The sequence below is a fragment of the Copadichromis virginalis genome, linkage group LG22 (assembly GCF_057382275.1).
Source record: "Copadichromis virginalis isolate Kocher_CV1m ecotype Utaka linkage group LG22, C_Virginalis_male_GT1.1, whole genome shotgun sequence".
NCBI lineage: Eukaryota > Metazoa > Chordata > Actinopteri > Cichliformes > Cichlidae > Copadichromis > Copadichromis virginalis.
In genome coordinates this window covers 35,374,730-35,390,511 of record NC_140638.1, presented here as the reverse complement: position 1 = coordinate 35,390,511, position 15,782 = coordinate 35,374,730, and the positions used below count along the sequence as shown (strand labels likewise).

At 41.8% G+C, this 15,782-nt stretch overlaps 1 protein-coding gene across 4 annotated transcripts in view; it reads right to left on the bottom strand.

Moving 5' to 3' along the window:
• LOC146683785 (rho guanine nucleotide exchange factor 2-like) overlaps window positions 1–15,782 on the bottom strand; it is a 37,809-nt gene that overhangs the window by 21,210 nt on the left and 817 nt on the right. For 2 of the 4 annotated variants that reach the window (XM_085446888.1, XM_085446889.1), the window contains exons 1-6: window positions 14,508–14,748; window positions 6,073–6,235; window positions 4,736–4,803; window positions 2,544–2,592; window positions 2,203–2,335; window positions 890–999 (exon numbers count right to left, since the gene is read on the bottom strand). In XM_085446888.1, coding sequence (XP_085303014.1) covers window positions 890–999; window positions 2,203–2,335; window positions 2,544–2,592; window positions 4,736–4,803; window positions 6,073–6,235; window positions 14,508–14,570 — 586 coding nt within the window. In that variant the 5' untranslated portion in view covers window positions 14,571–14,748. Of the gene's footprint in view, window positions 1–889; window positions 1,000–2,202; window positions 2,336–2,543; window positions 2,593–4,735; window positions 4,804–6,072; window positions 6,236–14,507; window positions 14,749–15,782 lie in introns of those variants that run through there. The other 2 variants (XM_085446891.1, XM_085446890.1) reach the window with 1 other exon arrangement.

The following is a 15,782-nucleotide window of genomic DNA, read 5'->3' as shown; positions in this document are numbered from 1 at the left end:
CAGATTATTGTTTATTTTACTATTATTATATGAGAGATTATTGTAGACTGAAGACAAAAGTTTGAACAGACGACTTGAGCTTTCTCCTGAAGGTTTGAAGATTCAACGACCTCTTCATGAAATGTGTCACGTTTGTGGCACTTTTCTACTCTACCCGAGCACTCAAAGCACTTTATACAACCAGGGTCATTCAGCCATTTATACAAGCACTTATTTTTTTATATGACAGTGCTTCCTGTCTAGCATTCACGCACATTCATACTCTGATGGATGCAACTTGGGGTCAGTATCCTGCCCAAGGATATTCGGCCCATTAAACCACCTGTGGACACCTGCTCCACCTCCTGAGCTGCAGCCACCCCCAACTACTAGTAGTTAAGCAATTATCTATTAAAGTTAAGCACCAAACAGGCATTCATGTTGACAAGCTTGCTTAAATTCTGGAAACATGCATTCATTTGTCACAATGTTACAATAAGAAGGTGTGCAGGCGTGGACAGAACGTTCTGTCCACCTTATTAATCCATAAACTATCAGACAGATTATTGGAACTTGTACTCTTTGCAGTCTCCCATTCAGCCCTTACTTTCTATGTGGAAAATAGTCACAAGGAATTTCTTTTTTAAATACCTACATTCTCCAGGTACACCTGTTCAACTGCTCATTTATGCACATATCTAATCAGCAGCATCAGTTCTCTGGGTGGAAATGGACTTCATGAACTGTTCTGGTTTGTTTTCTACTACAGTCCAGTGCATTATGATGTTGCTGGAAGAATGACCAGTCTTTGGCCTGCAGACTTGTGAGTATATAACATACATGTATAATTAACTGACTGTGAACACATGGAGCTGTCTAAGATTTTGTGCTGCTTGGATGTTTGCGATACCGTCATCATTGAGCGACTCCATCGACATCGTTCTGTTTCTGAAGCTGAGGGAGTCTGTCGACTGGGAGAGAATTCTGCGTAGTCCCAGGGGAGCATCATCATTCAGCGACCTGCAGCACACACATGCATGCAGGTATTATTGGTGCCTAACTATTGTGCATGAGATAAATGTAGCGGCAAACAAACTGGAGAACCAAACAGAGCCAAATGTTAAAATAATAAGAGGCACCTTGAACAGTGGTGTTTAATGCATAGAGATTTCACTGGCTGCACACCAACTCATACATTTTGGAGTTGGGAATGTTGGTGTTTTGATTGACAGACATACTGAAACTGACAGTTTCCAACTAAGTTTGTGGGTTAACTGAAAATTTCCTCGTGTATATATATTAGCGTGGAGCCGTATAAATTGCCAGCACAAACTCAACAAATCAGTGTCAATCCCAGACACAGTGGATGAGCTCTTTGGTTTCGGACAAACATGGAGTGGAGGGTTTGTAATAGATTATCTTTTTTGAAGGTTTTCTGCTCTTTTTGGGTGTATGTGTCACAGAAAAAGAGCAACAAGGCTGCACTGTTCGCACGACTTCACGGGGGCCATGTGTGCCTCCTGTAACCCCCACCGGTCTCTGTGTCCAGTTTGCATGTCTTAGTCTGGGTCTCGGGCCTTCACAGTTTTTCCTTCCTACTGTCGCTAAGTGCTTGTTGGGGTTTTCTCAGTATTGTGGGGTCTTGCAACATAAAGTGCCTTGAGGCGGCTGCTGTTGTGATTTTGTATCATATAAATAAACTGAACTGAGCTGAATTCAAATCAGGTGGAGCAGAGTAAATTTTGCAATCTGAGATATTATCACACCGTCCCTGTGAGCATTTACAAAACCTGTATACATCTTTATCATTGCCAGTGACTGTAGCATGAAGATGGATAATCTTCATCATCATCTGTCTGTCAGCCACAGTCTGTTCTGTGCCTCACTCATCAAAAACATTGACATGTTGGGGGAAAGCAAGCATGAATACTCATGGTTGCAGCTCAAAATCATCTTGAATTAGCTTCATGACCTTTCCTGTCCCACCATGTGACAGTGAGTGACCACGGTTAAGGTCACATACTGTGTTTTTAAAAGATCATTTCCTGTCCTGCTTTTTATGCATTCTTGGTGTTCGCTGAACATTCGACAAAGCAAATCCAAACTAGTGGATGTGACTGGTTTCTGTCCTTAATCCAGCAAACCAGCGTGCACTGATGACCTCAGGTAGCTTTAACCAAACAACAGAGCAACACTAATATTCGCTCTGTGTTTATGACCCACCCTACGATGTTGTTGGTGGAGACACTCTTGGACAGGGATAGGTGAGAGCGGCCACGGCGTGATCTGAGCAGAGATTGTCGGAAGCTTTCAGAGGGGTAAATAGCTGAAGTTGGACGTTCTCGCATTCCTTGAGCTGAGAGGAGAAAATAGTTGTATTATAAAGAGAATTGGCTGAAGAAAGGGAAAAATATTCCAACATGTTAGCAAGCTAAAGAGGATTTTAATGATGACGGAGGAACATACTGATAAAGAGATAGATAGGAGGGAGGAAGGAAAGAAGACAGGACGAGAGTGAGGCAGAATATGCAGTTCATTTCTTAGATTTGTTCCATTGTTCTTACTTTTTGCACGCAGTGGAACATTGTTCTTCATCAGGGCCGTCTTCTGTTGCTGAAAGGACAAAAACTACAATTACAGGAGCACAAAAATGAAACAAAGAGAGTTTTTAGGTCAGTTTAGCTACCAGAATAAATTCACCATTCATTATATTTAATGTTGATTGAGAACTCAAAAGCAAACTGTTAGGAATAAATAAAAGGAACTAAAACAACCTTTTATTGACAGTGACATTCAAGGTTATTATTGTTAACGAAAACTAACGAAATAACAAAAACTAGAAGTGAAAAAACATTTTTCACTCTTTTCACCTCTTTTAACGGAAATAAAAATAAAAACAAGACTTTGCAAAAAACGGAAAACTAACTAAAACTGTAATGAGCGTTCACAAAACTAACTAAAATTAACTGGATTTATAGCGAAAATGTGTTTAGTTTTCAATAGCGTCGGGTGAAAGTGAAGTGTAGTTTCCAGGTTTTTTCTTGCTGTGTCTCATTGTGCCAGCAGGGGGCAGTACGTTAGTCGAGTCGTCTGTGTCGCTGCTCCGTCCCACGCAGAATCACGTCAGCAAAAGTCGGGAGAAATCGCCAGAGTCCAATTTCATATTACTCTGAATATGATTGCGTTTTAGATAAAGCAAGTGTCTTGTAGTGGAAAGAGACAAATTATGCGGAACATTTCTAAAGGGAACCTTTGAAAAGCTCACACAAGAAGGCTAACCTAGCTTAGCTTGAGAAGGTAAGGGAGCACGCCCAAGCCTCATCCCCAGAAACAGAAGCTAACCCCGGGCAGCGTGAAGCATCCCGAGACAACTCCACAAAAACCATTAATGCAGTGCTTCCAACAGCGAGCCGATGGCTGCTGGTTGGTCCGTTCGCAGGAACATCACAAGCGAGAGGAAGCGTTGGTGAATATGTTTATTGAGACTGGGATATCTGCGCAACTTTTTGCCTTCAAAAAGTTTAGCAATTCACCCGGAGCTGCAAGAGGTAATAGTCTCATTGGGGCCAAGATATATATCTTATAGTTGCCTGCTATCAATAGTTGTTCATCTGCCCTCATTTATTTATTTATTCCCATAGGTGGGGATGTGAGTTGTCTGTCTCTGCGTGTTAGCCCTGCGACAGACTGGCGACCTGTCCAGGGTGCAGGGTATGGTAGCTGGAAGAGCAACATACCCAAGGATAAGCAGAAGAGCATGACTGATATGATGAAACTGGGATGTTGTTACACTTCATTGTTGCAAACACGACGAAAACTATAACTGAAACTAAGGGTTTAAAAAAAATAAAAACTAAACTAGCAAACAAAAGGTAAAAACTAATAAAACCTGATACAAAATTGAAAATCTGAAGTCAAAACTAAATAAAAATAAATACTAATGAAAACTGCAAAACTATTAAAACCCTGGTGACATTGTAATCCAATAGGCTGTTCATGAGGGAACGCTGTAACGCTAGGAAATGACTCTGCGCTTGGAACTACAGGAACCACAGAAACACTAACAGTACAAGAACAGAAAGACTATGACACAAACAGGAAACAGCAGGAGACACAGCTGGAACTATTGGGAACTATTCAGAATAGAAATACGTTTAGATCAGTAAGTATCTGGACAGCACAGACACTGAAGTGCAGACTTTCAGTGTTACATGTAAACGTCAGCAGCACTACGTCCACAGTTTGACAAAAACGATTCGTAGTCTTGATGAACTGTTACAGGCTGTGATTCATAATTTCTGATTAACCAAAGACCATCGTTCTAAAAAGTGATCTGATACCTTCAAATACAAAAGGAGTACAAAACTCTTCCATTGCTTGGATTCACTAGTGCAGCGTCTGTTGGTTTGACTATAACATCACTGTTTTACTTGGTAACTGTAGCTCTAAATCTGTGACATGTCTGTGAGATCAGTCAATTAAACAGCATTTAGCTAATCTTAGTCAATGCTTGAAGCTCTTTTGCACAAGAGCTCTCAGCCACACTGACCCATTCACACACACAGCCACTCAGTGATGGATACAACAGGACACTCTGGACACTGCCAGTGCTTAGGAAACAAGAAGAAAATGAGATGACCATGCATCTGAACAAGCTCAGCCTCACCCAGACCAGACGGATGAAGACCACGTGTTCAAACTGATACACAGAGACTCTTTGCAGAAACTGTGATTAGTAGTGATGTCTGTGTCTTACCCTCTGTTTCATTTTGGCACAGTTTGGCAAAGTATCTCGACATCGGTTGTGGATAGTGGCACTGCATGCTGGAGTAAATGAAGACACAAGAGGCAAAGTAAACAGTGAGGAACATAAAACATGCAGTTAAATCAACACATTCATAGACACAGATCTTTCACTATAATCACATCAACAACCAAAATAATCTCTTTAGTCACGATTTTCACTGCCAAAAACCTGCAAGCCAGCAGTTTTCAAACGTAACCTGGGAGGCTCCTCTTCTTCATTTATCCAGAACCTATTCAGTGCTTATTTTACCTACATTTTTAAAACAGCAAGAGGGCAAAGGAACCCACTGGTTAAACCAACAACTGTGATGTAAAACACATCAGTCCTCAGTGGGCAAAACAGTGGCGCTGTGTAAATGTACGGGTATGGACGGGAATGAAAGTAAGAAACAGCTGACAGAAAGTCGTATGCACTGATGACAACTTGTTTGGCTCACAGTTTAGATTAAAACATACTTCACTTAACAACAGTATTTTTCACACATGATAAGCTGTGAGCGATAGTTTATTATGGCATATACTGTGCATGAGGGCACACAGCCTGCAGCCAGCCAGTAGCTCTGATCCAAACACTGATACTTGAGAGTGGACTGAGCTGTCATCGTCACACTGTGATAAAAACAAATAGCAAAAACTCCTATTGTTGTATTTTGACAGGTTATTTAATTTGGTGATTGAAGCTGTTCACTGACTGCTCTTTATTTCTTCAGTCATCAAATCATAATAAAGATTCTCCCATCAGCACTACTGTGACTGCTGATGTAGTCAGGATGCGGTCGGCCGCCCCCCCCCCGAGCTTGGGTGTGCTGGGCGTTTCTTCCTGTTTTAAAGGGAGTTTTCCTCCCCGCTGTTTTCAAAGTGCTTGCTCATAAAAGGACACGTGATTGTCGGGTTTTCTCTGTTGCTTCTCTGTTTCCTGTGACTAAAGTGAAGACTGACTGAAAATAAGAGTGGAACCAGGTCTCTTCATCTTTGACCATAAATAGTTTTTTTTTTAGTTTAATTTAAGAATTAAATATTAATGTAATGGCCTTAAAATACCCCTCCTGTCTCCCTCCTTTTAAAGTCTAATTCAGTTAATAAAAAGGGACCAAATACTAAAAAACCAAGAGAGAGGTGACGCATAACTCAGTGCACATCCTGTGTTTTTAGACATAGAGAGAACTTTGTTCTGAGGTTTGTGTCTCTGGCTTTATCGTCATACTATCGTCATACTACACATCGTCATACTACACTATATAAAGCATAATGATGAGACAGTGGTGGAATAACTAGAGTGTTACTTACTAGGGCAGCAGAGAGCCTCCTTTGCAGTGATGCTCTTGTTGCATGCTGAGCAGAGTGTGGTTCCTGACACTGTCAGAGATGTAAAAAGGTGACCATTGGGCTTGAGCACCACACTCTCCCTTGCAGCTTTCTCTTGCTCCCTCATGCGCTCTCGCTCTTTATTCTGAAAATGAAACAGAATGTAAAAAACGTGTAGTATGAAATACTTATTCACATACATTTACTGAGAGACAGTAGAGCTTATGCACTGAATCTGCTGCTTAACATCTGTGAAATTAGTTCTGCTTATTTACATCATAGCATGAGTCTAAAGACAGATTGGGATGAAAGAGGAGCAATTTAAGCAGAATTATTACTAAACTACATGTTCAGTTAACTTGGCCATAAACAAATGCAATGTTGTAATATCTTCCATAAAGCCAGAACATCTGACTATTCATCACTGATTGATGTAAATAAGAACAGCCCGAGATTTCTCTGCAGCTCTGTAGCCAGGCTGACAAACAGTCAGAGTTCTGTTGAGCCAACCATCCCTTTAACGTTAACTAGTAATGATCACAACCATCACCATGTATGTGATATACTTCCAGTGTTCTGACAAACCATCCTACTTTGGCAAAATGTCCTACCATAACTAGTTTATGCACATTTCTGCTGTCACAGAGTAATTCCAGCACAAATTTAAGTAGGCATGACGGTTTGCCACTTAACTTTGCCCATCAGAGTGTGCTTGTAGCACATAGTTATGAAGCCAGGACGGTTAGCATGAAACCGTACTATCTACAGCGAGAGTTTCCACACGTCATTATGATAGCTGTGCATGCCCCGCCCTCTGCTAACGCTGCAGCAGCCTGTGAGGTCCTGCACACTGTAACCAGCAGACTCCAAACACAGCACCAGGCATACAGCTCATCACCTCTCCCTCCCCTGGTTCATCTCCAGCCTGTGTATAATCAGGGGTACTCATAAGTGGTCCGCAGGTGCACATTCGCTGTCAAAATAAAAGACGAGCACCAGATAAGAAGTTGCAACCTGTGTTTGCGTCCATATAAAAGGCAGTGTTTTTGTCCGCTAGAGTGGGATTTTCACGGCACATTCTGCACCACATCTCTGTGTGATCATCATTTGTTTGAAGCCAGCTCACCTCCTGCAACCACTTTTCCGAGAATACGTGTTTCTTTTGTAGTTCGGACTCCTTCTGCTATTCTTTGGAGGTGGAGGAACACCAAAGTAACTGCTTAAAGGAGCTTCTTGACATCTTTAAGAGTTCTAAACAAATGTCTGTCCTCCTCCAGAAAATCTTATATACGCAAACGCGCGTTGCAACTTCTTTGCGTTGCATCTTTTATTTTGACAGCGAATGCGCACCTGCGGACCACTTATGTGCAGCCCTGTGTATAAACCTCTACTACAGAGAACCAGTTGTGAAACGCACAGTTAAAAAATGGTCGGCAGAGACTGAAGAGGCCCTGAGGGACTGTTTCCGTTCTACTGTGTGGGACAACCTCTGCAGCCCCCTGGAGGATGACCTCAACAGCATCACAGACTGCATTACAGATTACATGAACTTCTGTGTGGACAACACCGTACCCATCAAAAAGGTACGGTGTTTTTCTAACAAGCCATGGATAAATCCTGAAATAAAGCCTCTCCTCAGGGAGAAGAAGAGAGTCTTTAGATCTGGAGACAAACAGGAGCTGAGAGCTGTCCAGAAGAAGCTGAAATGGAAGATAAGGCAAGGGAAGGAAAACTACAGCAGGAAGGTGGAAGAGCAGCTGCAACAGGACAACATCAGAGGGGTTTGGAACAGCCTGGAGACAATCTCAGGACAAAAACCAACCCCCCAGGCTGCAGGAGACTTGGGGTGGGTGAATGACCTAAATAAATATTTGAATAGGTTTGATCAAACACCCACCCCTCCCCCAGCATCGTCCCCCCTGCTGCAATCTCCCTCATCTTTAGGGCCTGCCTGTCCTTCATCTCAGGACTTCACACCTCTCAGCTCCCAGTCATCACAGTTTCCCCCCCCCCCCACGAAATCCTCTCTTTCTATCTCTGCACTTCAAGCGAGGAACGAGCTTCGCATGATCAAGGTGCAGAAGGCTGCAGGTCCAGATGGCGTCAGCTCCAGGTTCCTGAGATGCTGCGCAGATGAACTGTGTGGCATCCCAGGTTATCAGTTCAACCTGAGCCTGTCACTGGGGAAAGTTCCACGGCTGTGGAAGACCTCCTGTGTGGTACCGGTACCAAAGACCTCCCATCCCAAGGACCTCAGCCGCTACAGGCCGGTAGCCCTGACATCACATCTGATGAAGACCCTCGAGAGGTTGGTTCTGAACCATCTGCGCCCCCTGGTGAGGTCTTCATTGGATCTGCTGCAGTTTGCTTACCAGCCTGGCATCGGAGTGGAGGACGCCATCATCTACCTCCTGCACCGAGCTCTGACTCACCTGGAGAAGCCTGGAAGCACTGTGAGGATCATGTTCTTTGATTTCTCCAGTGCTTTCAACACCATCCAGCCACGACTTCTGAGGGACAAGCTGGAAGCTATCAGGAGTGGACCACCACATGTCACAGTGGATACTGGACTACCTCACAGGCCGCCCACAGTATGTGAGGGAACAACCTCTACACTGCAGACTTCTCCATCAACTCCCCACGCTGCCACCTACAGAAGTTCTCTGACGACTCTGCCATAGTCGGCCTCATCACAGGTGAGGACGACTCAGAGTACAGACAGTGGACTCTGGACTTTGTGGACTGGTGTCAGCAGAACCACCTGCTGATCAACGCCGGGAAAACCAAGGAGTTAGTGGTGGACTTCTGGAGATGCAGACCCACCACACTGACACCGGTGAACATCCAGGGAGTGGACATTGAGATAGTGGACTCTTATAGGTACCTGGGTGTTCACCTGAATAATAAACTGGACTGGAGCCACAACACTGATGCTCTTTACAGGAAGGGTCAGAGCAGACTCTACCTGCTGAGGCGGCTGAGGTCATTTGGAGTCCAGGGAGCGCTTTTAAAGACCTTCTATGACTCTGTGGTGGCGTCTGTCATTTTTTACAGTGTGGTATGTAGGAGCAGCAGTTTATCAGCAGCTGAGAGGAAGAGGTTGGATAAACTCATCAGGAAGGCCAGCTCTGTTCTGGGATGCACCCTGGACCCAGTGCAGGTGGTGGGAGACAGAAGGACTCTGGCCAAAATAACATCTCTGATGGACAGAGTCTCCCACCCCATGCATGTATGTTGCTGCAGAGCTGCTTCAGTGACAGACTGATGCATCCTCGATGCATGAAGGAGCGTTTCTGCAGGTCCTTCCTCCCTGCAGCTGTCAGACTGTACAATCAGAACTGCTCCCAACAAACACAGATGTTTACATCTGCGCTGTAACTTGACACTATTTTATCAACAGATTCGCACTACAACCTGAGTTTGCCTCTTATCTGTATTTCATTTTATTTAATTTCAATAACTGTACAGTACTCTGCTTTCGGTAACTATTGTCCTTGTTGTAATTATGTAAAAATTGTGTATGTCTCTGTTCTGTGTCTTGTGTACTGTTTGTTTGTATATGTGTCTCTCTTGCTGCTGTCACACCCAAATTATTCACTTGTGGGAAAATTAAAGGATTATTCTTCTATTCTATGTAACTCTTAAATATTATCTGCAGCTACTCTTAGTACCATTGATGTTAAGTTAGACTCTTTTTCTCTAATTGATCTTTCTGAGTTAACTTCAATAATTACTTCCTCCAAACCATCAACGTGTCTTTTAGACCCCATTCCTACAAAACTGCTCAAAGAAGTCCTGCCATTAATTAATGCTTCGATCTTAAATATGATCAACCTATCTCTAATAATCAGCTATGTACCACAGGCCTTCAAGCTGGCTGTAGTTAAACCTTTACTCAAAAAGCATCTCTAGACCCAGCAGTCTTAGCTAATTATAGGCCAATCTCCAACCTTCCTTTCATATCAAACATCCTTGAAAGAGTAGTTGTATTTGTATTTACAATTTGTTCATGTCAGTGAAGAGTCCTCCTCCTTTATAGTCCTGACAGGCACTAGAAAGAGAGAATATTTCTCCCATATTGGCTTTGCTTCATTGGCTCCCTGTTAAATCCAAAATCAAATTCAAAATCATTCTTATCACGTACAAGGTCTTGCTTCATTTTGCCCCGTCTTATCTTAATGACCTTATAGTACTATGTTATCCCATTAGAGCACTTCACTCTGCACTCAAAAAAAGAAAATTGGGTGGTTGTTACATTTACAAAAGTATAACTTGTAATTTGAAGAAAATAATTTCATGTTTCTATGGTAAACATGATTAAATCATGTAGGATCTGTATGAAATTCAACTTATTTTGTTCTTGTTGAGATGACATGATACAATCTAGTAAGAGTGGTTAGTTGCTGGACTCATGAAATTCACAAGATCACGGGTTATAAGAAGCAGACAACTGCCCACACCATGTGTATGCTATCGCTATTTATTGTGGTTTAACCTGTCAAAGACAAAAACATAAAGAAAATTCTGCATCAAGCCTTGTAATAAGTAAGTAAAGTTTATTTATACAGCACCTTTCACAGACGTGTCACAAAGTGCGTTAAAAGCTAGTTGTTTTAAAAGCATTAAAAGCTTTTTGAAATAAAAATGTCTTTAGCTGCTTTTTCAAGGTCTCCACTGAGTCCAAAGCCCGTAGAAATAAAGGAAGTGCATTCCACAGTCTGGATGCAACAGCCTGGAAAGATCGGTCCCCTCGAGTTTTACAGCGAGTGTGGGGGACCACTAAAAGGTTTTGGTTTGATGACCTCAGGTTACGAGAAGAGGTATGTGTACGAATCACATCAGCAATGGGGGGGGGGTCCCTGTAATGGTGTAAAAGTTTTAAAATGGGACCTAAATCTGATTGGTAGCCACTGCAGCGACTTTAACACAGGGGTCATACAAGCTCCCTTGTTCAAGCCGGTCAGCAGCCTCACTGCATAGTTGAACAACCTGTAGACGAGCTAGCCCTTTCATGTTTAGACAAGTAAACAGGCTGTTACAGTAGTCCAGTCTTGTAGAGACAGAAGCATGTATCATCATCTCGAGTTCACTTGTTGACACGATGGATCTAAGTTTTGAAATGTTCCTCAAGTGAAAAAAGCAGGTTCTTACTGTCTGATTTAAATGTCCCTCCAAAGAAAAAGCTTCATCAAAACCAACACCCAGGTTTCTAAGCTTATGCTTCTGTGAGGAACCTAAATCACCCAGATGCTGTTTAATATCAGGTATTGCACTGCCTGGTGCAGTAATCAAAGTTTCTGCTTTGGCTGGGTTTAGCTGGAAGCAGTTATTGTTCAAACATTGTTTAATGTTGGTTAAACAATCTGGTTAGTTTGCAGTTGGTTCTCACTGGGTAATCTGGTTTCCTCCCACAGTTAAAAGTCATGTAGTTATTCGAGTTAGGTTAATTGGTGATTCTAAACCTGTTGTTTGTCTCTATGTGATAGACTGGTGACCTGTCCAGGGTGGACCCTGCCTCTTACCCTATCACTTCTGGGTTATGCCCCAGCCCCCCTGCAACCCGGATAAAGCTAGTAGGATGGCTACAGTGGAAGTTGTTGTAAAGTGGAGACAAAACCATTTATGTTAGCCAGACTCTAGACTTTGTTGAACATTATTGTTAGATTTGTATTGTTGATTGTCATTTATGCTTAGAAATATTTACTTATATATGCTTAGAGTTTTGTAATTAGTTGTAGATTGGTAGAGGTTTTGATCCTTGATAGTCTGCAAACTTTGTGTGTATTAGACAGCACTTTGGGAGCATGAGAGGTCATACCGTGTCTTATTGTTTTATGGTAGGATTAACGTAGTTGCGTCTGTTCTAGTCTAAGTGCTCTTTGTTTAGATGAACTGCAGGACTTCCTCACCGTGTTATCTAGGATGAACCATCTAGGGGGAGGGGGAGGCTACCCTCTTCCTGACCAAGGATGTTTGACCCTTTGATCAGCAGTCCACACACACACACACACACACACACACACACACACACAGGCAAGGTACTCTTTGTGTGTATGTAGACGTCATATGTTAATGAACTTATGCATATTCATGTAACCTCAATAAAAGAACAGTGGTACGGGAGAACGGACGAGAGCAACTGGGGTCAAGCGAAGGAACGGTGCCTGTCCGGTTCTCTCCCGTGCACGAGAAACATGAAGAAGCTTGCCTACTTGTGTCTTGCTTTGCAGTGTAATTATATTGCCTTTAACGTTCCAGCGGATGGGTTCAAGCTACAAACCCATCAATTATGTAATATGAAGACAACATGTAGTATTCAAGTGACCAAGTAGTATTGAGGTAAAAGTTATTGAATACTGTTGGAATAAAGTGACAAAATTGTGAAGGATTAAAATATTCCAAGAGCTCAACTTACTTCATTTAAACATGTTTCAATCACGTTTCATCAACACAAAATGCACAGGTTTATTGAATGTGAATAAGTTGTGTTGATTTAACTAAGTTGTTTAAGTTTATGCCAAAGCAAATGTGTGCAACCAATGTCCACTATTGATTTAACACGTTCTTTATTTCAGTGTGAGACTGCGCTTACTTGGGGTTTCTAAGGTAAAAGTAGAGTTGGAGGCAGAGCCTTCAGTTTTCAGACCCCTCTTCTGTGGAACCAGCTTCCAGTTTGGATTCAGGAGACAGACACTATCTAAAGCATATAGTTAGGGCTGGACCAGGTGACCCTGGATCCTGTCACCAAAGCACACGGGGGGGTCATATAACTATTGGGGTTTTCTCTGTATTCTTTGCATTACTGTAGAGGCTTTACTAGGGGTGGGGGAAAAATCGATACTGTGTAGTATCGTGATATTTTGTTTGCTAATAATGTATCGATACAGGGACAGCAGAAATCGATATTTTGTTACAAAAAAGTTTTTGTGGACTGGAACTCTGACTTCAGAGCATGTTGATCCTTTTTCTGAGCAAGAATCCTGACATTCCTTCACTGTCCAAATGTGTTTAACTTTAATTTATGTTTTATTTTAATTAAGTTTAAAACTTTTTTATTTAATGTAAAATTATATTTTGTTTTAATTTACTTTCAAATTCTTCAGTTGCTGAATGGGCTGCATAGTTTTCATAAATTGCATAGTTCAGAATAGCTGTAATTGTACCAGATGGTTGCATTCAGTTAAGTTGGACTAGACTGTAATACAAACCGTTCAGTTTGTCAACAATAAAACTGAAATGAGAGAAAGACTGAGTGTGAGACTTTGATATTAGATAAAATGAATATTGATAAAGTTTACCTTTATGTACAGAATCTGAATATCGCAAAATATTTTTTAAAAATTGCAATAATGTCATATCGTGCGTTAAGTATCGTGATAATATCGTATCGTGGGATATATGGTGATTCCCACCTCTAGTCTTTACCTTACAATATAATGCACTTTGAGGCAGTTGTTGTGATTTGACACTGTATAAATAAAACTGAACTGAATTGCTTTAATTCAGCTGCACTGGAAAGCTTTCAATCATTAGAGGCCATTTTAAGGTCATGCTAATGTTAATGTTAGCAATAAAAACCAAGGCAGGGGGATTTTAAGCACAGTTTTAAAGATAAAACACTTTTTATGAAAGTCTGATTGATTGAAAGTTTGACCTTCTTGACCCTGATGACGATTTCAGAGGTCCAGTAAAATCATATTAGACTTCCCTATAGCACTTTTTGGGAATGCTGAAAATACACAGCACACTTAATGAATCATAGTTTCGAAGAAACATCACAGAAAGACTGAGCAGTGTGAAACAACCTGTAATTGGAACAATTCCTTCAGCTCCTCATCTCGAAAATGGGAACCACCACCCCAGTCTGCCTCATCGCAAGCATGGAGGTTGGAGACAAGACATTGTGCCCAACAAAGAAAATGTCTTTGTTGCGCCAAGAAAGCTCAACAGAAACTGGTAACAGCACACAGTCACAGCCATTTCTATGGCAACAGTTGCTATAGTCGAATATAGTCCTAGGAGCTCGCACACAGTGTACAAGCAAACATACTCACAACCACCTACATGCTGCATGTAGACTTAGCTGCAGCCCATGCAGCTACATAAGGCCCAGTGATCTGCCAGCCCTGTGCTCATGTCTTTCAAGAGCTGGCTCTCTGTCACAACACGGAAATGACCAAATTTATGGTTCAGAGTGCAAAAGCGGGTGAAGGAGTGAGGAAGTGAGTGGGGGTGGAGACAAAACCATGAACTGCTACGGTCTATGACCTACAATACTGTATTAATGAACACACATTCTAACAATCACAAGATTTTGTAAATGTGCTTTCTTGCCTGTCGTCAAAATGTGTCCAACACTTGCCACCGATGCTGTAGTCTTTATTATTAATGCAGAACTCGAGAACATGCCAACTTACCCGCAGGTTGATCTCCCGCATCCTCTCCTGACGCAGTTTTGACAGATTGGTAACTCTGGACATAACGCACTTTCTCAAGACCGACTGAAAAAGCAGTGAGCAAGTCGAAATAAAATATTCAGTTTGAAAGTTTGTATAGTTTTCTGTAAATCATTCAATTCTCCATCAAAGAGAAAAAGGAATAGTCTGTCCTCACTAGCCAACTGCAGTGTGTTTCTGCTTTTAGTGAAGTGACTGTTCCTGTGAGAAATCTGACTTCTGAATCATCACCGCCCCCTCACACTCACACACATACGCATCCACACACACACGTACACAGTGTTCGTCCGTCTGTGAAATTTTAGTATAGACTACATTTGCTGTTTGCTGAGCAGCAAAATGAAACCATTTTAAAAACTTGAAATTTTACAATAGCTACCAAGACGATGAAAATATGTAAAACTATTAACTATTAAATTTATAAATGTGTTTGGCCTGTAAATAAAAACATTATGGGAGTCAAACAAGCAGGTTCACACATGAACCTGTTTGTTTGAACAACGACCAGTGACTGTGTGATCCACTCACCTGTGGCCCTTACAGATGATCACACAGTCTCTGATACTGAGGGTAACAAAGATGGATTACTGGTGTTGTACACGCATCATGACATGTTTGGGAGTTTTTTGTTTGTTTTTTAACAAAAAAGGATTTTTTTGTTCGCACAATTAAATGCCCAGACAAGGATGTAGGTGTTTCCTGTAGGACAGTTATAAAACGCACTGCATTTACATCTCCAACATATTCACATCGCTACCCACGCCTGAGTTAGGTGCAGCGTGTCCATATGGTGCTCGGCAGTGTATGCATTTACACAAGGTGCATTTTAGTCCATCGGGTATGCAGTGATGGTACCGTGTGCTGGCTGGTAGGTTTCACACTTCAAACATGGACATATATGTATGTGAGCACATCCCATATTAACATATGGCGCAACATGTAATAATGGAAAAAAATAAATAACAACAGTTATTTATCCAAGTATTGACTGCACTGTTAGTATGCTTTTCCCTATTCCTTCAGTGGACTTATTTTACTATGTTACTATGACCACTGACCATAGTAGCACAGTGCAGGTCTGCTGAACCTTTGGCACTCAGACAACTTGTTTTTTGTTTGTTTGTTTGAAACTGAAGTTATTTTTGTTAGGAAATAATCTGTGACGCGATGACTCTGTGGACAGCGAGGCAGCTGGCAGGCTGTCAACCATCCACCTTCACTGAAATACGTATCACA